This window comes from Python bivittatus, unplaced genomic scaffold (genome assembly GCF_059951505.1).
Source record: "Python bivittatus isolate LINGU-HERP-01145 unplaced genomic scaffold, Pbiv_v1 ctg000160_np1212, whole genome shotgun sequence".
In the NCBI taxonomy this organism is placed as follows: Eukaryota; Metazoa; Chordata; class Lepidosauria; order Squamata; family Pythonidae; genus Python; species Python bivittatus.
The window spans coordinates 6,917,344-6,939,714 of NW_028277076.1; the positions used below are offsets into that span (position 1 = coordinate 6,917,344).

At 45.7% G+C, this 22,371-nt stretch overlaps 1 protein-coding gene across 1 annotated transcript in view; it reads right to left on the bottom strand.

Moving 5' to 3' along the window:
* CFAP77 (cilia and flagella associated protein 77) overlaps positions 1–22,135 on the bottom strand; it is a 48,864-nt gene extending 26,729 nt beyond the window's left edge. The window contains exon 1 of the mRNA XM_088147269.1: positions 21,941–22,135. Within this exon, the coding sequence (XP_088003395.1) occupies positions 21,941–22,135 (195 nt within the window). The remainder of the gene's footprint in view (positions 1–21,940) is intronic.
* Positions 22,136–22,371: the final 236 nt, after the last annotated feature.

The following is a 22,371-nucleotide window of genomic DNA, read 5'->3' on the forward strand; positions in this document are numbered from 1 at the left end:
ACCACCCATCAGTTCTGCCATAGATCAAGACTCGGGGTGTTTTCAGAAGGGAGAATCTTTTGATGGGCTGTGTGAGTTTAAAGAAGAAGCCAGCTTGGATTTGAGCGCATGTCAAGGGCACTGTGGCATATTTGGAGATCTTAAAAGAAACTCACTCGATCGTGATCATTGTCCAAATCCACATGCGCTTCTTTGGGTATGAAATAAATGATGTCACGCGTTTGGAAAGAAAGAACGGGAGAGAGATTTTCCCCTCCAAGTCAATCCTATTATATCTTTCAAAGAGACATAGGGCCTGGGACAATAAGATCTTTGCCTAATCCCATTTTATAAATAATCTCCCAAGTGACTTGCTTGTAATATTTATTGGTATATTATTGTTCTTCTTCTTGTTGCTGCTGTTTTTCCGTCTTTCTTCCAACAGTGGGGAAATGGAAGAAGTGAAGGAGTTTGGGGAGGACTTCTTTAAACTGCCTGGGCACTTTAGGAAATACAGTTTAATTTAAATAAGTAGAAACTGATCCCCGCTGGGGCAAAATTTAAGATTTTTTTACTCACTGAGCAGGGAATGGAGCCGTTTATAAATCAGCAGGAAAAAGATCCGGGGGTCATAGTGGAGGATACAATGAAGACATTGATAGCAATAGCGAAAAAGGCAAATTCCCCACAAAGGATCATTAGAAAGTGACTGAAAGTCAAAATACTGACATTGCAATGCTGTGATACAAAGCTGTGAACACCCACATCCAGCATCCTGTGTACAGATCGGGTCACTGTGTTGGAAAAAGGAGAGAACTGAATTGTGTAGAAGGGAGCAACAAGATTGATCATGGGGGTCATACCACATACAAAGCCATTAAAATCAATCGAATTCTGGGAAAAGTAACCAAGCTTTCCATATTGTACATTATTTTTTTAATTCAGTAGGCTAGATCTGGTCATGTCACGTGGCTGGAACCCTCAATTTTTCTAAGCTGGGTTCCGCTGAATTGTTCTGCTCTATGAATTATTATCTTCCATAGACCGACTTTTCCCTTTGCCATGGACTACCTGCGAACCAAGTCTTCTGATCCTGCAGTGCCAAGTATGATTAAATACGAACAGTGAGAAGATGAGTGAAATGTTAGCAAGGAATAGCAGGATCATTAAAAACAAATGGAGCAAGGAGACCCATCTCAGTGTGATGGGTGTTAGAGCAAAAACATCTGAGTTTTGCTTCCAGAATACCAAACAGTTGAAAGATCTACTATCATCTTGAAGCAAATTTGGTCCAAAGTTGCCTTTACTTAAACAGGCCAACTTGGAAGAAGGTGACGAGGATAACTGCAAAGGGCTTCCTCAACTTCCTCAACTCTTAGAAGAAAAGACCACCAGAGTTTACCTGATGTCTATTGACGTTCAAGCATACTGAGCCAGCCTCTTGAATCTGAAGTGACGCTTTTGAAAAGGGGGTGGGTGGGAGCCAGACTGTGATTATTGAAGGGGGGAGGGGGAAAAAAAAAGAACAGCAGGGTTTTCTAATGAATGACAAGCTACTGAGTGGAAATTTAATTTGGTCTAATTAAGCAGCCTCGGTGAGGATTTGTCTTTAGATGAGAAGAAGCCAAAGAGATCTAAATGCAAATGAACGTGTAGGATTTTGGAGCAAGATTTTTTTTTTTAAGTACTTAAGTGTGTGTGTGTGAAAGGGAGAGAGGGAGGAAAACAATGATGGGTCAGTTTTCTAACAGGCTTGTTAGGAAATGTCCTGGTTTCACATCACACTTGAACCTAGGAGAAAAACAGTTGGGTTGTTCTTTGTTGTGGAAACTTAGAACTTTCCCAGATCATGTTATTCCCTGGAAAGTGTACAGATGGGTGCTTTCACCTTGTGAACAAGGATTGATTCTAAGCTCTTTTGGGAGGTGCCTCATTCAAAGCACTTCACTGGAGTCCGTGTTGCCAACGAACATGGTCTTCCCACATCTGCTTCTTCCATTAAGGAGAAGTCTCGTTGGGTTGGTGGAACTAAGGGGGCTTTCTGAGAAAGCAGACCTAAACGTTGTGGAAATAGTAAGAGGAGATGCAAGGTATAGCAAAAATGTTGGAGTCTTAAGCATCTGGACTAGATGGGCCCTTGGCCTGATCCAGCTGTAGAGCTCTTCTTATGTTGTATCATAGTAAATGATGGAAGCATCTTTTCTCAGTTTATTGGGGTTTTTTTTAACTACTCAACCATTTCCACATAAGCAAGGAAACTCTACTTTTCTTGACTAGTTTGGGCACAAGGCCACCTGTCCTTCCAAGAGAAAATCAGTATGTTCCTCTCGTCCTGGAGCATGGACCTTTTCCCAGAGTGCTTTAGATCCTGGATGCCATCTTTTGCTATCATCATAACTCTGTGAAGAAGTGACCGTCTCAACGTACCCCACAATTCCCACAAGAAATCAAATATAATCCTATTTAAGAAGCTTTAAATAATTTTGAGCTGACATATTGACTTCTTCAAATGCAGCTTAAAATGCGCTTGGCTTGCAATCCTTTTACAAGAACGGGAGATACACACACACACATACAACCTGATTAAAAAGATCAGTTGGAAAAGAAGGAAAAAAGACATTTGGTATGAAATCTACCAAGTACCCCGCCACTTAAAACAAACGAACAAAACACCCCTCCCCAAGCTTAGCATGTTGTGAGAATGCAGCTGGGACTCTGAAAAGTTGTAATCATCATCTTCATCTTCATCTTCATCATCATCATCCTTCCAGAAGCTCAAGGTGACTTAGCTTCAGAGCCTCCATCCTCTCTTTACAACAGTAGCACTTTGGGGCAATGTGAGCTAAGAAGGAATGATGAGATAAAAGTCACCCGTTGGCTGTGTTAATACAACACATTCACCCAGGTTGGGTCATCACTTGGGTGATGACGCCATTTGCAGAAATGATAAATATTGTTCAGGCCATAGGTGTCTGGTGGAAACAGTACAGAGTAAGGTTGACGTTAATGGAGGTATCTAGGAACCATTCCTTTTAAAGCATTTTTAAAATCCAGAACATCCAGATAATTTTTGGAAGCCGCTCAGAGAGACACCTCCCTAATTCACAGGAGTATAAGAAGGGGAGGAGGTCCAGCACAATCAGAATTAAAAGATGCTGTTATTGTAGCCAGTCTCAATCAAAGTAGTTTTTGCCTTCCTGTGGAGTGGATTTCATGGTCTGATCTACCGAGTGGGGCTGATAAGAACCATGTTCATGACATGTTTGTCTTGATGTAGGTTTGACCTTTAATTAGCGAAATCTGGAACTCCATTTTCTTACTAATATATTCTTTGACCAAGTCGCCTCTGTTTCTTCTATTAATCTCCATGTAGATGTTGACTATTTATGGACATCCACAGGGGAGCTAAAAAAAAGGGTGGGACTTTGATCCCGTGGTCATGGCCCCCACCTTGACGTTTTAGACCTCCAACCTATGGACACTTCTGCTAGTCTCTGCTAGGCTTGGCTCACACCAATTTGGTCTCTGCTACAGCTACAAAACTCAACTCTTTGCACATCTTTCTCTCTTTCAATGACTGCACAGTTTACACAGGTTTTCCTATTCCCTATTTTCCTACTTCTTCAGTTTACAGCTCTTCAGCTAATAAATTATAATGATAAAGGATAACACCTAGCTAGATGGTGGAACTCACCCCCACTAGATGGAGCTGTGGGACCCTCTCCCATCTCAGGTGACCTTCAAAGGGGGTTAGTCAGGGTGGGATCTGGCTATCCAAGATGCTCCCATTTGCTTTGGGGACCAGCCTGTTCCTCTTTGCAACCTCATCTTCCCTTGCTAAATGCATCAGAAAGACCCCCCACCCCCTGCTTTTGAGGATGGAATACCTTCTCCTTTGCCTTTGCAAGGTCTTGTTCAGCTGGCAGAGTATTCCCCTTCATTACGCCGGCGTCTCAGACTGTAAACCTTCTTAATTTCCAACATCGCCGCTATTTATTTAAATGCTAACTCACATTATGAAGTGATAATCCGCCAGCGCAAGAGATAATTTATGAAGCATTTAAATTAAGAGAAGCAGTTAATTGGTGGCATGTGTCTTGTAAGCCTTGCTAACACCAGAAAACTAAAATAAGGCAGGAAAATGGAAGGTGAAAAGATATTCATCTCCCATTTCTCTCCCTAATGGATTTGTGCGTGTGTCCGTCTCACTAGTTGTGATCCGAAGCCTGGCTTTCATGCTACGCACTGAACCTCAAGACTGAATTTCCAATTTTATGGGTTCGTGCTGTACGGTGAAATGTAGGGCGCCACACTGGAGAAGATTTATTCAGACGAGCGTGCAAAGAAAGGAAGTGTTATCAGAAATGAATACACCATCAAGGGAGCAAAATTACCCCGTTCCCCGAGATCATTTTTATCTTGAACATCGGGGATTCTGGTAGGCTTCTTCCAACCCCACTAGGTAGACCAGGCCAGGAAATCCATTCCACAGGAAGGCTAAAACTACTTTGACTGAGGTTGGTTACAATAACAGAATCATGCAAGTCTGATTGTGCTGGACCTTCTCTCCCCTTCCTATACCCATGTGAATTAGGGAGATGTCTATCTGAGTCACTTCTGAATGTTGTCTTGTTGCTCTGGACTTAAAAAATGTTTCAGCCTCTTTGGCCTAGGGAACAGTTCCTGCATATCTCCTCCAAGGTCATCTTCCTGACTCTCTACAGCTTCTCACAACATGCTAGCCTAGGCTTAAGTATGGAGGGGTAGTTTGTGGGCTGACATCTTGTGAAAATGGCCATTTGTCTAAGGGATTAGATGTTCCTTGGTCCAGAACCCCCAGGCCATATGCAACCCCCAGCATTCTTTTGGCCCCTTTTAGAAGAAAAAATGTAGACTTAAAATGTTGTCCTATTCTGCCATAGGAGATTCTCCCAATGGGCCAGTAACTTCAACCTTTCCAGCCCTGAGTTTCTGCCTATTATTTTGGACTCTCCGTGAGCCAAAACAAAACCACAGCCACCGAGGGAAGCCATAAACCACATTTCTGTTCCATTCAGCAAACCTGGTGGAGATATTTCTTTCCCAACCAGCTAGCAAAGTGGGAACCAGGAGAGCTTTAGTGGAGAAGCAATGTTTCCTTGGCTCTCCTGAAGCAGTGGACAATCTCTGGTCAGAGTGTTGCAAATAATAAGGCAGTTATGAAGAACAGGGAAATGGGCAAAAGAGGAGTGATACCAGGGACTTTTTGAGTCTGTGTGAAAATCTGGAGAACACGATTCCTGATCTTTGCTAAGAGCTGCTAATGTTATGCTCCAAGGGGGCCATTTTTGGATGGGTCAGTATTTTGTTTCAACTCATTTTATTAGGAACCAGAGTTCTTCCTCATCATGACTGAGCTAACGACCCCTTTGCAAGTGTTTCATAATTTGATAAACTAGAACAGGGGTGGAAGGGGCAGGTGGATGAGAGATAAATGACACGTTCATCAGTTAGAGAAATCAAAAGAGCGTGCACAAGAAGCTGAGGGATCCTTGCATTTGGGACGTCCTTTTCACGGATTTGCCCTTTTTGTGCAAACCTTTCCTTTCTTGGACTGGGCTTGTTCTTTCATTCAAAGCCAGGCAACCTGCATTACAAAATTCAGAGGCGGCGCAGATGTGAAAAGGAACCAAATTTTGGTTCAAGGAGCAGCTGGTTAATGGGAAGTAGAATGAGTTTACATTCAGGTGGGAACTCAGTAGATTTCTCTCAAGGCTTGCGAAGATACGATCTAGGATTCGCAGGAATGGCCTCTGCCAGTGTCAGCAGTAGGGCAGACCTTTGGGATATCAGCTTGTCTCAAGGAAGCTTCAAAAATGCAGTGCTCCGCATTAAGTCATCCCATCCCATGGAGGAACTGATTCGAACCGGAGGATAAGAAGCCCAAACTAAATCAGGTGGAAATCGAACCGGTTCAGACCCTCAAACAGATCTGGATGCTTCACTCCTACGACCGGGATCGATCTCATTTTCCCCACCGAATGGATGTGATGAACCGGATCAGGCCTGGTTCTCAGAGCGCCAGTAAACCACTGGGCATCGGCTTGATAGCTTCCAACGTGCGGATGACGTTCCTGAAGTCGAGAGATGAAGGGCTTTGGAGTCTGAAAAATATCTCCAGCAGCGTTCCGGTTTAATAAGGCATCTGTGTTTGTTTTCCAATGAACGAACGTCTCCACCATTTGGGGGTCAGTGTGCAAACAGATCCCCCATTTGGTATAAAAGCAAAGAAATAAGAGGTCCTTAAAACACAGCTGACCTACTATTTATTCCTCCTCTCTCCCCCCCCCCCCGTAATAAAAACACAGTCGCCAGCTACTTTTTTAAACCTTTCCGCTTCTCCTATTTCCGCAGCCTTTCTTCAGCTGCGAGTCCCCCTTGCTCCCTTGCTTTGATCTATTAGTTTTCTGCAGAAATGGGGTTTATAAATCATTCTAATGCGCCCCCGGGAAAGACGGTGCTTAGTGTCGGGAGATATACATTGCGGCTAACAGCCTCAGCTCGGAGGAAAACCCCCTTCCCGGAGCAGTGGGGGGCTTGGCGACAGGTTATGGATAGGGTTTGAGGCTGGGGTGTGTTTTTTTAATGTCTGGCTGCGCACCGCTGGGGCCGAGGCCAGGGGGAGCGTCCCTGGGACCCCTTTGTAATATTTCAACGCTTCCTTTCTGCTAGCGAGAGGCAAACAGCTCTTGGCTAGCCGGGCAGCTGGTGGAGGAAGAGGACCTGGGATGTCACGGCCCAGAAGGCAAAGCTAGGGGCAATTCGTGGGCTGTGGGTCTTTGGAGAAATGTACAGCAATGTTTTTCTTCCTTTGGTTAAGGAAGGTTTGAGCAAAAAATAAGGAAACTCATCAATTGGCTTCTGCTACTACTACTTCTTCCTTCTCCTCCTCTTCCACCATCACCACTGCATTCTTCTTCTCCTCTTTCTCCAACATCATTGCCGCCTCCTCCTCCTCCTCCTCCTCCTCCTCCTCCTCCTCTTCCTCCTCCTCCTCTTCCACCATCACCACTGCAGTCTTCTTCTCCTCTTCCTCCACCATCATTGCTTTCTCCTCCTCCTCTTCCTCCTCCTCCTCCTTCTCTTCCTCTTCCTCCTCCTCCTCTTCCACCATCACTACTGCAGTCTTCTTTTCCTCTTTTTCCACCATCATTGCTTTCTCCTCCTCCTCCTCTTCTTCCTCCTCCTCCTCTTCCTCCTCTTCCATCATCACCACTGCAGTCTTCTTCTCCTCTTTCTCCACCATCACTGCTTCCTCCTCCTCCTCCTCCATCATCATCATCATCATCATCATCATCATCATCATCATCATCATCATCATCTTCATCAACATCATCATCCCATCTCCTCCTCCTTATCCTCCTCCTTTCCTTTGCTTGTCCACTCTGTTTGAACTAATGGTTTATTTATGGTTCAGTCAATCAGAAGATGGATTAATTCCATAATCAGCAAAGGGTGAACATAGCCATTGATGGCTGGTTCAAGCAAACATGTCTCAACCTGAACTTGGATGAGTCTTACGTGGTTTTCTGTTCTGTGTTTCAAGTTTACATAAAAGAAAATGTGCACAATCTAATCATAATGAAAGTTCATCCCCTCCAGCTCAACATTTCCAGTTTTCAAAGTATAGGGCTGCTAGTTACAAAACTAAAGATTAATATAACAACACTAAATGATGTGTCTGGCCCAAGATTTTCTATGTCAGAGCTTGGCAGCAGGGTGCAGGACTCAAAATGGCACCCCCGGCTTCCCAGAGTAAGAATTAGATTAAAATAATTAAACACAGCAGCAAGCAATCCAATACTTTTTTTAAAGGACCAACATCTTGGGAGATTTCCTGAGAAAACGCTAAAATCTCAGGTGAGCAATCCTTTCTTGTGAGAGGTCAGAGGTAGAATGAGGATCCAGCTAAACGCCAGGACTGAAAAGTCAGCTAGGAGGCAGATTGTGCAACAAAACTGGACCAAAATACAAGAAGACTTGACAAAGTTCAGGTGGATTTCACCGTCAACCGCAGAAGGAATCTGTTACTTTGCAGAAACAGTGAAAGATCTGTCATAGTCCATAATGTTTTTTTTTTTCACAGAGAAACCTCCAAGGAAGAGTTGGATGGTCCAGAGAGGACATCCTATGGACCTTACAATTGCTCTGTGGCAGACAGATTGAGCAGAAGAGATGGTGTTTGGGATCGGGTTCAACTGGAACGAGAGCATACTTATGAAGAATGGATTTCCCATCTAATTTCTATCGCAAGAGATCTCCCACATTGTCTATGGATGACGGGAGTTGTTGTAGCCTGTTCCATCTACTACAAGGACCGCACCAGCAAAAGCTGGGTTTCACCTCCAGCTTCACGAAAGGGTTTGAAGAAACCCTCTTTTTTATCCTTTGCGTCTTGAATAAATGAAGAAGCTGGCAGGGATGGACAGATCGGTCTGTTTCAAAGCTAGGCCAGTTTCACAGGTTAGCTTCAAAATGTCTCTGTCAGAGGTTTATCCTTTCCTTCAGGAGCGGAAGGCAGCTTACAAGGGGGTCCCCCTTCATTTTATCCCCACCACAACAACCCTGTGAGGTTGATCGGGCTGAGAGGGGATGATTGGCCCATAGTCAGAATCCAGTAGGGCTTTTTGGCTCAGGGAGCGTTGATACTTGGGTTTTTCCATTCTCAGTCCAGCAGAAATGGAACCACACTGTCCACATGGATTCCTTTATAACTCTTCCCACCCTGTTTCCATGTTAATCCGATGATGAGGATGACGACATCAGCAGAAAGGTTTGGGTGTGAACGTGCAATTTGGAACGAATGTCTTTGCAAAATTTATGTTTCTGAACTGCGTCCTAAAATGCACTTGGTTTGCAGTCTATTGTGTGCGAAAATGTGGAGAGGGGAAGCATTCAGATCAGATCATTTCAGAATGCGGGATTCTGGAGAAGTGTGATCCTCAGTTCTCCCCCTTGGAACACTTTCCCTAAAACATGTGGACCTCAATTGAGGGGGTAGGTGTGAGCTTCAAGACTTCCAGGGGAACAGATCTTGGTGAGTGGGGGCCAGGAGAGACCCCAGGTTTCTGTTTAGGGCCCCTTAACAAGGAAGCGGAATGGAAGAGGAGAAAAGGAGTCACAATAAATGCAGAGAAATGCTTTCTTTTGCTAGAACAATCCCCTTTGCAAAACCACAGTGACAAACACCACCGCCGATTCCCCTGTGGTTTAATTTATTGCTTTCCCAGTCATTAAATGCTAAAACAATAATGCAAAATCTACGGTGCGCTTTAAACAAGCTATTTGCATGTGGCTGGCAGGCCCTACCTTCATTTAAACTCGGTGAGCTGAAGGCCCTTCCTTTTTCCCACCACCAACACCTCGTGGTAAATGATGGCTGATTTTACATTTAATACACTGCACTCCTCTAACGTAATTCTATTAAGAAGCTGACTTTGCCCAGCAATTACTGGTCATCCAGCCTAACCACTGGAATTGATGACGGGGAGGCGTGCCCTGGGAACGATGCTGGCCAGAAAGCAAGTCCTTTGGCTGCAGAGAAGCGTGACTTTCTGTGAGCGCTGATGGTTCAAAGGCTGGACTGGGAGCTTCGTGGCGTATTCAGTTCAAGTGCCTGCTTGCTACAAAGCCTGAACCATCATCCTCGATAAATTACTCAGCTTTTCAATCTGCAATTGTGTACAACAGTACAGAGATCACCTTGAAGAAGGAGTGCAAGGCTGGCTACGTAAGCATCAGCTTAGTGCAGGTAGAAAGGCGAGGGTGAGAAAGAAACTCAAGATTGCCCCACCTTGATTTTCTTAGGTATAAGAGGGCAAAGAGGTGTCAGGTTTCTATCGGATACTTAGATGACTTGATCCACACCCCCTGTGCATGGAAGCTTTGAATTGAATTTCCAAATCCTTCGGGATTGAATCCAGCCCCTGAATTTAACCCAGGACTTCTGCAGACCTGCACGAACGATGCTCTTATCAAAGCCAGCAGGCTGAATCGAATTGACGGTTCAAACTGAATTTTGGCTAAGATGCACAGCCTGACAACTGAATTGCTTTCCGCTTCCATCCCGCTAAAAATTGGAATTTGGTAGCAATGGCTGGAGGCGGCGCCGAAGACATATGTGAATTTGCGAGTGGTGCTTTCAACGGAACAAAAGGAGCATTATGTAAACTGCTCTCACCAATTTGTATTAATCAGCTTCCATTTTGTAAAGCTCAGCTACCACTTGAGACCCAAAATAGCCTTTCTTCAAGACAGGCTGAGGTTAATGAGTAGAAGAGAATGATGTGGTCATATTCAGAAATAGCAACAATAATAATAATCCTTAGTAATCATCCATAATAATAATTTCCCTTTGCTTAGCTGAGAAATACACAAAACAGTATTTGCTCCCTGCAAAACAGTCGCGCTGCCTCATATTGGATGAGAACACGAAACTAGCAATTTATTGTTCTCCTAAGTTTGGAGGATCATATCCATAAATGGTTCCTCCCTACACACACTTTCTGAAGTTGAGCTGTAGAAGAGGCATTTGCCACAACCTTAGGAATGTGATCATTTATTATGGTGATATCTTCTCCCAGCACATCATAACAATCTCCCAAACGATTAAAACAACTTTATGGCTTTCTCTGTGCCATTGGGGGAGATGGTCCCATAGGAAGTGGGGATAAATGTACTAACCACAATAGGCAAGATTCGGGAGTCATTGGGCATTCATGATCAAACTTTCATTTAAAAAACGTTGACAAGCAACATTGTACAGCAGTTAAATTCAGGTGAGATCAGTGGATTGAATTAGAAAATTATCCGTTAAGTCTCCACCTCACTGATTCAGTAAAAAAGAAAGGTCCTACGAGCCTATGTTCTCTCGGTCCTCACTTAGAACCTGTGAAGAATTCTGCAACATCAAGGAGATTCATCCAGACCACCATCTTCATGATGGTAATGGTCAACTGAATACTTCCCAAAATGGGACAGGCGAATGTTTCTCTTTCTCTCCCAAACAGTTGGAGAAGGATATCAAACAGATGTCTGAAGAATAGAGGTTGTTTCGGCCACGTATTCTGATAAAATTCCTTTCTGAAAACAACACTGCAAGCTTAACATCTCGGTTAAGCAAAGGCCACTGGAGATGTTTCTACTTGTCAGGAGGGCCCTACATAAAAATATGACAATAGTCCTGCTGGATCAGGCCAAGGCCCATCTTAGGCCAGGACTTGCTTTCCCCAATGGTCAAGCAGAAGATCACCTCCTCTTCTCCCATTCTTGCTTTCCTGCAACTATGATTTGGAGGCAGGCTGCCCCTGACTGAAGCTGACACAGAGTCTTCAAGACCATCAGAACTCAAAAAAACCTCTCCTCCATGAATTGAACCCATCCCCTTTGAAAGCCATTCAAGTTTGGGAGCCACCTCAGGTCCTGTGAAAAGGAACTCCAGATGGAAGAAGTGTCTTCTGCTGTCTGTTCTAAATCCTCTAAATCATTAGAGGACCTCTGGGACTAAGGGTTTGGAGGAAAGGAGAAGAACCTTTCCCTATCTACTTTTTCCAAGCCATGTATGAGGTGAGGTTACACTCCTCAATCATGTCCTCCCACTCCCTTGACCTTGTTCCAGGCTAGACGTTCCAAACATTTGAGCCTTCTCTTTGTAGGGAAGATGCTAGAGCATCTTGACAATTTTGGTTGTCCTCTTCTGCCCTTTCTTTTCATATGCAGTGACCATGTCTGTATACAGAATTCCAGATGCAGATGTCCCATAGGTTTGTGGGAGGGGATGACAACATTGGCATTTTTATGTTCAGTCCCTTTCTCAGTGACCCCTAGTGTGGACGTTGCTGTTTTCACAGCTACCCTTTGCTGAGTTGGCATTCTTCTTCATTAAAAGGTCCACTACAACCCCCAGATCTTTTTCCTGCTTAGCTACAGCCAGTCCAGGCTCATCCAGGAGAAGCTATTTTTCTTAGGTTTGCCTTCCCATACCTAGCCATCAGTGAAAATTGTTGGTTGTGTCCCAAATGAGAAGTTGTGAGTTTTCGGCACCCAAAACAATTCAGGCCAGGAAAGGTTTGCCTTAAGGGGGTTCCTGGTTCCATCTCCAGATTTCCAGGAATAACTTCCCATTCTTCTGACTCAAAGACTGCCAGATTTTCCTCCACATAGGAAGTACATCTGGGAACATAGCATACAGTTGTTTTTAAAGACAGACAGCATTTAGATGGATGCAACCCAACTATCAGAGATCCGGGAACCTGTCTAGCTTGGATGAATGCTATTACAACAGCTGTGCTTTCAGAATATAAAACAACAGATTTGTAACCGAGATCCCCACCATGAAACAGACTCTCTGAAACAGTTCCCTTAGGACAAAAAAAAAAAAAAAAGGAAAAGGAAAAAGTCATTTTGAGATCCAGATATTTATTATTCATGCAGGCGCGAAGCTATTTCAGTGAATGGTGACGCTGATCTGCCAGGGACAAGGAATCTTTGGGCCAACCACGGCACGAGGATATGGCAGGTATTTGACAGCTGGTTAATAAAATGCTGCCACTTTTCTGAAATGTTGGTAGTTCTTATGGGAGAGGGTAAGTTCGTTTCTGTTTCTTGGAGAGGAAAAGTCTGCCCAGTGATTTGCTGTGAATCAAACCAGCATTGTGGGCGAGACAATGTCAAGATGGAACGTCCTCCACCCAACAGGAAAGTTCTAAGATCTTCTGGAGTGGAGGAGAAGGTAGGAAAACAAGGACTGGTGAATCCCCGAAGCCTTCAAAAGAGAGTTGGTTGATGAGAATTGGTGAAGATGAGCTCTAAGATAAATATTTTTCACAATTATTCTGGTCCTTCACCAGCAAAACAAGATACAAAGATGAACTGCCATGTCTCTTTTCAACCTGTGCAGAAGCGTTCACGTCTTCTCAAAACCTTCTTTATTGCCTGTTTCTTATAGCTCACAACCCTACGCCGGTTCCAAGAGATTTTGGCTAGAAAGGAGGGATACCGTAGGATGTGAAAACAAAAATCCCCCCCATGGAAAGAGAGAGCAATCTAGCTCTGGAGAAACCTGAACATGTGCAGAACGCAAAAAATAAAAAAATAATCCGGGGAGACCCCCCAAAACAGTCCCAAAGACGAAAAACCCAAAGCAAAGGCAGAAAATGAAAAATCCCAGTGCAATTCATGTATCTCACACAGTTTTTCCTACCTGCTGCAATCCATCAAGTGTGAACTTTAGCCCCAGAGATACGCCGTATCCCAAATACGTCAGACGGGCGGTGCCCAAGGAAGTTCTGCACCGTGTTTTGAGCGTAAGCCCCGTTTTAGAAAAGTGAAGAAACCCAGGACTGATTTGACGAGATGGAACAGCTGATTTTCAAAGGATGATTTCCCCCCTGCCATTGCTCCTTTTAACCCACCCACCCCAATTTTGGAAATAGCCCCCTTCGTGCCTAACAGAAAAAATGACCCAGCGGCACCAGAAAGCCTTGCCGTGAAAAAGAGCAGCTGTTTACATAAAATATAATTAATTGGTTACTGTACCCTCCTTCCCCCCCCCATTTTTTTTTTTAATGTAGCCATATGTTGATTTGAAGTCTGGTGTGTTTCTACCCATCTTGGCTGTGACTTCTTTTTTTATTTTTATTTTCTTCTTAAAGGAAGCGCTGACCGGATTTCCCAACTTTGCTAATCATCTGTCTTACAGCCTCGTTCATTTATGGGGGGGGGGTGTATGACATGTTTTCAAAGCGGGGGGTCTTGTCTTCGGTCTTGTCCCCCCCCCAACTTCTTTCTGCGAGTTAAGTAAAACCTGACAAAACCAATTAATGGCGAGCTTCGGTTTGATAAGGAGTTACTGTACACCTCTCTTAATGGAGTTTTAATTTCCCTTTGGCAAGTCAATATTAACCAAAAGCGAGTCTGCCACTAAAGAACATGATTAGCCAGAAGATTGCGGTAATAAAACAAACCATTCTTAACACAAAGGCTTCCTTTATACAATTCACCTTGGTGCCTTTTTTTGAAATAGGGACCTCCATCTAGGGAGCATCAGAGGGTTTCTTGCTATCTCAGTGAGTAGAGCTAAATTCGGGCCGATAAGATTTTTTCCCCCCTTCCCAGCTGTTAAAAAGTCCCATAAAAAAGACAAAAATCCCACCTTCTACCTTCAGGACTGAATTTTTAAGATGCAACCAAGCTTAGAAGATTCTCTTGGGCACTTTCCCCAGATCGTCTTTTTGAACGCAAATTGGCCAGATGACGTTCTTTGTTTAGGTCATGGTGCAGGATCCAAGACTTTGGGGTGTAAATTTTCCTGTGCAAATGCTATTTTTCTTCTTCTTCTTTTAAAAAATGTATTCCCCTTGGCATTGAACTTGCAGGTTTTCACACACACACATCCCTCTTTTACAAGCAAATGGAATTTGGGATCTTTGGATTTTGGGCCACGTGGAGAAGTCAGTGAAGATTCTATTCAACCTCAAGTAGAAATTTTTCTCACTGGATTCAGGAGGGTGGTCAGCCAGGGAGGCTGCGGAGAGAAGAACAAACAATCTTTTCTCCATCTGTCTGCAGCCTCCTTGGCTTCCCACCTAAGTCTCAGCCTTTCAAGGTAGACTAGACTAAGAAACCAAAATCATACAGGCCAATACTACTTTTATTTTAGAGCTATTGTAACAGAATCTTGCATGAATCTGAATGCGTTTTCCTCCTCCCTCCCTTTACCTTCATGAGAACTAGGGAGGGTCTTGTCTGAGACGATTTCTCAGGTTACAGTTCTGGGCCAGACTCTGATTTCTTTATTTGACTTTGTGGCTGATCCTCCTGGTCCTCAAGGTTATTCCTTCTTTTCATTACAGGGTGTAAGGATGAGCAGTCAGGGAGGCTGCAGAGAGGTAGAGAAGCGGAGACCAGACAACCCTCTCTCTATCTGTCTGTAGCCTCCTTGGCTTCTTACCCTTCCATTCAATCCCAAGGGAAGCCCTCAGGAGAGAGCTCTTCCCAAGAGGCATTTTCACATAAGGTAGGGTGAGCAGCCAGGGAGGCCTTAGAGGGATATAAAGGTGGGGAACAGACAGTCCTCTCTCCATTGTTCTGCAGCCATCTTGGTTTCTCACCTTTCCATTCAGTCTCAAGGGGAGGCTTCAAGGGACAGCTCTGCCTAGGGGGCTTTCTCAGATGGGGAAGTGAGGGCAGCCAGGGAGGCTGCTGAGGCACAGAGTGATGGGGAACGGACAATCATCCCTCCAGCAACCTGCCTCCTTGGCTTCCCACATTTCTATTCACTTCAGGGGCTTCTCGCATGGCTTTCTCCAACTGGGAAGTGTGGGCCCAGAGAGAGATGGAAAGCCTGTTTTTTGGCCAGCGAGCAAGGAATTAGAAGTGCTTTTGTAGCATCTGAACATATGCCATGTGGTTGCTGTGCAAGGCCTGCCCCACAACAGCATCATGACACAGGAGGGTAAAGTGGGGCTTGGGCAGTGATGTCACTGGGGGGGGGGGAGAAGACCTTGCTCTAGCTATTCCTGCTTTGCTGGGAACATCCCGGTGCATCAACGCCAGCCTTGTTTGCAAGTCCCGTCCACCTCGAGAACCCGCCTCAGATATAATCTCTGTTTCTGAATTCCTTTCCGTTATCATTTCTGTCTGTCCCATGCAATCTTTTTAGGAGCAGGCAAGGTTTCCTCTTTGCAAGAGTTTTCACAGCAGAGGGCCTCCTCGTCCGACCTTCACGACATCACCAAACAAGGACACCAAATCAAAGGGGTCTTTAAATATCACTCAGGCGAGCGAGACCTGCTCCCGTATCAGCATTCAGGCTACGTAAGTGGCTCCTTTTCCTATTAAAATTGCTGATTGAAGGCCGTTAGCTGTTTATCGGCTCCAAATTACATTTCGGCTCTCTCAGGAGGTGTGTCCAGCTCTGTGTAAAACACACACTCACGCACGCACACACACAGAGCCCCCAAGTTCTCGACAATCTCCTAGTTAGCAGCGAGCAAAGATTCCCAAATACAAATTGCACTTTCTATCTCCCCTCGGCATCACGCTCCTTTGTTCTGCTAAGAAAAATTAACCTCAATCTCGGCTCCAGGTCCCCGGATTGATTATCATAGTCATTTAAATACTGTAATCTCATTTTCGACATCAGGGAAAGAGAGCGAAAAGGGGACGAATTAGAAAGATAATCAGGAGGGGGTGAAGGAGAAAAAGAAAAGAGAAGAGAGCGCAGGGTGGAATGGGGAGGGGGGGACAGAGAGAAAACAGAATAAATTATCGCACAAAAGGGAAAGCTTGGGGCTCGCTGCTTATGGAAACCTATTTCAAGATCTTTCCACTTGATTGGAAAAGTTGATGAAGTTTAAATGAAGCAGAATTAGGCTCCGCGACATCCCACGTATTGACTGCGCTCCAGGCGAAGAATGTAGCCTTCAATCCCCCTCTCTCTTTTTTTTCTCTTTTTGCTTTTCAGAGGGGGAAAGGCCTAAATGGTATAATCTTCAATCAAATCTAACACTGAGGATGACAAGGGGGAATAATGAGAAGAGGGCCCGGATAGTCATGTTGCTTAAAGAAATTAATCCCTTCACAGAGTCCCAGAGTTCAGCTTTGATGTCTCTTGGAGCTCTGCTCCAGCCTATCTAAATGCTAACTAACAAGGAATGCAGTCAGTGGCTGTGCTTTTCATGGCAAAGGCTAATCTGGTAATAACTATTTTATCCTTTGGGTTCCTACGCTCCAATGATCTCGGATTCCCAGAGACGGACCTGCACCTACTCTCCTTCTCCGCTTGCCCTCCGCCAGTCCTCCATGTTCTACCTGTCCCCATTTTTTCCCCTCCAGGTTTTAGCCTTCTGGGGACAGGGGTGCCCAACCGACCCAGGGCTTAACACCGCTTTGCTGGATCATGCTCAGAAAGACCTGTTCGCCTAGGGCGCATTAAGGAGGTCTCCAGGTGGCCAAAGGCGAAGGGGTGGTGGAACGTTGTTAGGAAGATAGGCCTTCCCGAACGTCTCTGGAGAAACTCTGAGTTGACTGAACTTGGGGTCTTCTGCACGGCTATACCTCCCCTCATCATTCTTGGGAGACATTTCAGACCCGCAATCCCAAAGACCAACGTCATGGGACGGAGGACAGGCCCAAGCATGTAATTCACCACCAGGACCAAGCAGAGAAACGTTTCTCCCTTTTCATCCTCTTTCAGTACTCATTCCATGGGAGGAAAGACAAATGGATTTTGAAATTTCTTTCTAACAAGCAGAGAAAGGCCATGACTTTCTCAGGGATGGGGGAGAAATGAACCGGCTAAGAGCGTGCCCACACCCTGTCTTCCAGTTCAAGAACTGATGGGGCTTGCAAGCCAACATCTCTGTAGGGCACCGAGCTGGTGAAAAGTAGGTCTAACCGGATCAAAGGCAGACAGGTTTGGTGCTCAGCAATTCTTGTCTGTTCTCAGAGCCTCTACCGCAGATGTTTAAAGGTGAGCTTTAAGATGATAAACGTGTTGGCCAACCAAGGGGCTTGTTCTCAGTCGGCTAACCATCATCCAGATTGGTCAAGCCTGGGTGAATTTGACTTGTGATGAACCACATTGTTGGCTCTGGTAGAAAGATTGCGTGTTGGACTTTGCAGACTAATCCATTCTGAGGTTTTCAGCAGAAGGACAAGCTGGGGAGAAGCTACCAAGGTTTCTCGGTTGACCGGCCCTACCGTGTTTCTCCATCCTTGCTTCTGATAAGCTGCATGTATTTCTGTATTTATTTATTTTCCCCTTTGGTAGACTAACCGGAGAAGCTGCCCCCAAAGAGGAGAAGACCCCAAACACATTCTCAATTAAATTGGAGAAGTGCAATCCACACCTAAAATCCAGATGTGCAGAAGAGGCTAACCTGGGCTAAGTGGGAGTTGAGTTGTTGGGGGTTCAGGAGAGCTGTGAGCACAGCCTTCACCTACCCATGTGGGGCCAAACATGTGGCCCCAGAATCTTAGCCTTGAGTACAGCATATTATGGGGAGAGAGCCATGAAGTTTTATTAACCCAAGTTGAGAATTTCAACATGTGGCACGAACCCACTCAAAGAGTTTCTGGAGATTTCAGCTGCCTTTTCAGCAGAGATTCACCATGCACAGATTTCACAACCTTTGCACCAGCTGTGATTGATCACCCTTTTTGGGCAATAGAAACACATCCATTGTTTAAATCATAGGAAAACAGAAATCTGTTTGGTACCGGACCCTTCTTTCATCTATCCCAATTTTGTGGGAACAGCTGCTGTCCATAATACCTCATAATTCTTTACTGGTGGAACTGAAATGGAATTTTCTGTATGCCCTGAGATAACTTTCCTGTGTCTAGTAATGGGGGAAGGAATTGATATAATTTGCATTTTGAAGCCAACCCGTCCACAAAAACATTGTTATCCTTCAAAATGTGCACTTCTCCAAATTTTGAAATCTCTGCGTAGGCACGATGCAGGAACAAATCTTCATGACAATCATATGCCGAGAATAATTCATTGCATCAGAAATCCAGTTTGGCCCCCCAGTTTTCATTCGGCGAATGGAAACAAAACATTGTAATTAAGCAAAAGAGCAAATTAAAAAGTGTATCTTGGGGGAACGATGCCAAAGGATACATTTAAATTAGAAGGAAGGAAGGAAGGAAGGAAGGAAGGAAGGAAGGAAGGAAGGAAGGAAGGAAGGGAGGGAGGGAGGGAGGGAGGGAGGGAGGGTGGGTGGGTGGGTAGGGTAGGGTAGGGGAGAGGAGAGGAGAGGAGAGGAGAGGAGAGGAGAGGAGAGGAGAGGAGAGGAGAGGAAGGGAAGGGGGAGAAGGGAAGGGGAGAGGGGAGGGGGAGTGGGGAGGAGAGGAGAGGAGAGGAGAGGAGGGCAAGGGAAGAAAGAAAGAAAGAAAGAAAGAAAGAAAGAAAGAAAGAAAGAAAGAAAGAAAGAAAGAATTCTGATAATATGCTGTGTGAAGGAAGGAAAAGAATGAAAAAGAAGAGAAGAGAAGAGAAGAGAACTAGGAAAGGAAAGGAAAGGAAAGGAAAGGAAAGGAAAGGAAAGGAAAGGGGGAGGGGAGGGAGGGAGGGAGGGAGGGAGAGAGAGAGAGAGAGAGAGAGAGAAAGAAAGAAAGAAAGAATTCTGATAATATGCTGTGTGAAGGAAGGAAAAGAATGAAAAAGAAGAGAAGAGAAGAGAAGAGTAGAGAAGAGAAGAGTAGAGAAGAGAAGAGAAGAGAAGAGAAGAGAAGAGAAGTAGGAAAGGAAAGGAAAGGAAAGGAAAGGAAAGGAAAGGAAAGGAAAGGAAAGGAAAGGAAAGGGGGAGGGAGGGAGGGAGGGAGGAAGGGGGGGAGAGAGAGAGAGAGAGAAAGAAAAAGAAAGAAAGAAAGAAAGAAAGAAAGAAAGAAAAAGAAAGAAAGAAAGAAAGAAAGAAAGAAAGTCTCAAAAGCCACACATTCCAAGACTAGACCAGGAAGTTCAAAATAATTCTTGAAGGCGGCAGTGAGAAACGTCTTCCACATCAAGGCCCCTCAACCTTTTTTCACCCATGGGGCCCTTCCAACCTTGCCTATCCCCTGTGCCCCCGCCCCCCCAGCTCCCACGCCCAGATACAGACAAGGCACAGGAATTCGTGCGTTTTCTGGCATCAGCAAGACAGCATCTACCGTATAATACACTTTGCTTTTCGGTGGCCCCCTTGGCGCATGCAGGGCCCCTCCGGTTACACGTTTCTTACCTGTGGCCCCCTTGAAATATCCTAGGGCCCCCAGAAGACCCTATGGCTCCCGGTTGAGAACCGCCTGCTCTACATTATTGCCAAGAGGTCAATATGGACGTGTCTGTATAGCTTCATTTTAGGAAAACGTCACTTATAGAAACCCCCAGAGAGAAATACTCAGGACCCCCCCCCCCAAAAAGACTGCAGTTAGTGCAATATTCCACATTGTAATTTCCCGGGAAGAAATGGGACTGTTGAATGCAGGACAAACATCCCTGTTAATGCTGATTAAAATATAGTCTTCCCTTTCTTCTCTTGGGCCAATTCTCTGTTTGGAAGGAGAGCCCCAGGCACAACAATCCAAAGCCAAAGGGGGCTGTTGTCCCCCCCAAAAGACGCCCCCTCCCGTTTGAAGCGACTTTTAAAAGATCCCCAGTGAAGACCTTTGAGAAGGAAGAAAACTGGGGAGAGACCGCTCTCCCGTGGCCAGGGCAGAGAAGTGCGCAATTCCCTGCACGCATTTAAGGATTCTCAAGCGGAATTGATGCGCGCGAGGATTTTCCTTCTGTGCATGCCATTTTTGGGAGGAAATCCCCCTCTAAGCTCTTTGCATTTTTTTTTCCTTGGAAGGGAGGGCGTCCTGAATGAAACTGCCCTTTGTCCTGAATGGAAAGTGGCTTGTATCGTTCACTTGCAAGGGAAATACAGGAGGCCAGTTTCCTGCAACTGCGTGGGAATCGTGCCATTATAGATATAATGGATTTGAGGATTAGAAAGAGTAAAATACGGGAAGAAGGGCATTAGGGTGTAACCTTAAAGCGGGAGGGCAGATGATAAATTTATTTGTAACTGCTGTAAAGAAGATCGGAAGGCGCTTCTCTACATGTTTTTCCTTTATCGATCTATTCGCTCTTTTTCTCTACTCTTTTTCTCTTTCTTAAATGTGTACTGCTTTTATTATGGTGTACAGTAAAACTCTTCAGTAAAATGATTAATAACAATAAGAGGCAACAATCAACCAAGCAGGTTAGCAATTATAACTTGCTGTCTCTTTTTTTTCTCCTAGGTAAAGATGCTTCATGGTTAGATAGCATCACTGAAGCAATGAGCATGAAACTGACCAAACTCAGGGAGGCAGTGAAGGACAGGAAGGCCTGGCGAAATATGGTTCATGGGGTCACGAAGAGTCGGACACGACTTAACGACTAAACAACAAAAAAGATGCTTCAAGGCTAGGATCTTGGCACAACCCCAAAATCATCTTCCCTGCTCCGTTTCGACATGTTTTCCCCACTTCTGCCTCCCAAAGATGGGGGGGGGGATAGCTCCCAGAATTCCCAAAGAGCTTGCTACTGGGAATTCTGGGACTTGTATTCCCAACAGCCCTGCAGAGCTGGGGGTGGGGATCAGAAGCCAAGAAATTATAGCATTCGGTGCTGCCCTCTAGTGTTCACACGCGGAAAGCGATTCCTCTCCTCCCCCCCCCCCCCCATTCCAAGCTTGCATTAGATCTGCTCATTGAGATTGTCTTCTCCAGCAGATCCCACTTTCCTGAAGCTTGAGAGTCAGAGCCCAGGGGACCCGTTGACCAGGGATTCCAGCCCTGCGAGTTCGCGGCAACTTTTCTGGACTATGGAGAGGTTGTAACGTTGACCGATTGATTTGCTCCAGTCGAGCCTTACAATGTGGGACTACCCCTCCCATCATCCTTAACCAAGGCCACACTGGCTGTGGGGGATGGGAGGGCAGACGCCCCTCCTCTTGGAAAGCCTCTGTTCCCCGGCTCTGCTTTGTGATTCCTAACACGGTGCTGGTGCATCCCAAAACACAGTTGTGGCATCTCATCTTGGGACAATGTGTAGTTTGAACTGGAGGGGCTTTCGGGCTCCAAATCCCATTGGCCTCAGCCCAGGTGGTCAGGGGCCAGGTGATGTGGGAGCATCCAGACCATCCAAAGAACAACAGCTGTTGTACCCTAGCCCGTTCTTCCTTCTTCCCATGCCTCTCTCTTCTTCCTTCCATCCTTCTTCTCTATTTCTCTTTTCCCATACCCCTCCCTCCCTCCCTTCTCTCTCCGTCTCCTTCCTTCCTTCCTTCCTTCCTTCCTTCCTTCCTTCCTTCCTTCCTTCCTTCCTTCCTTCCTTCCTTCCTTCCTTCCTTCCTTCCTCCCTCCCTCCCTCTCTCCTTCCCTCCCTCCCGGCAGGGTAGCTCACCTTGGCAATGAGATGGTTCTGCAGCATGCTTTCCCGGGCCACCCCCAGCCGCTCGTTCTCGCAGCCTGGATACAGCTCAGCCAGGGTCATGGGGCGCCGGGGCGGTGGGCAGATCTGGCTGACACTGCGCCGGCGGGGTAGGCCCATTTTGACCGGGGTACGCTTGGCGCTGGCGGGGGCCGCCGTGGTGGCCATCTGCTGCGGCCTCCAGGTGTCTTCTGCCCCAGAGAGAGATACTCCTGGGATCCCGACTCTTTCGGGAGGCACCACTCAGGCGAGGAGGGGTCTGCAAAAGGCTGGGGGAGGGAGAAGGGGGACAGGCCCCACCTCTGAGTCTGGCAGAACCCTTTGGGGGAAAACAGATATTTGGACCCAGCAGAGGGGAATTTCAGCCAGTCCACAGGTCTGCTGGCATCCGGTCCTCTCTCTCT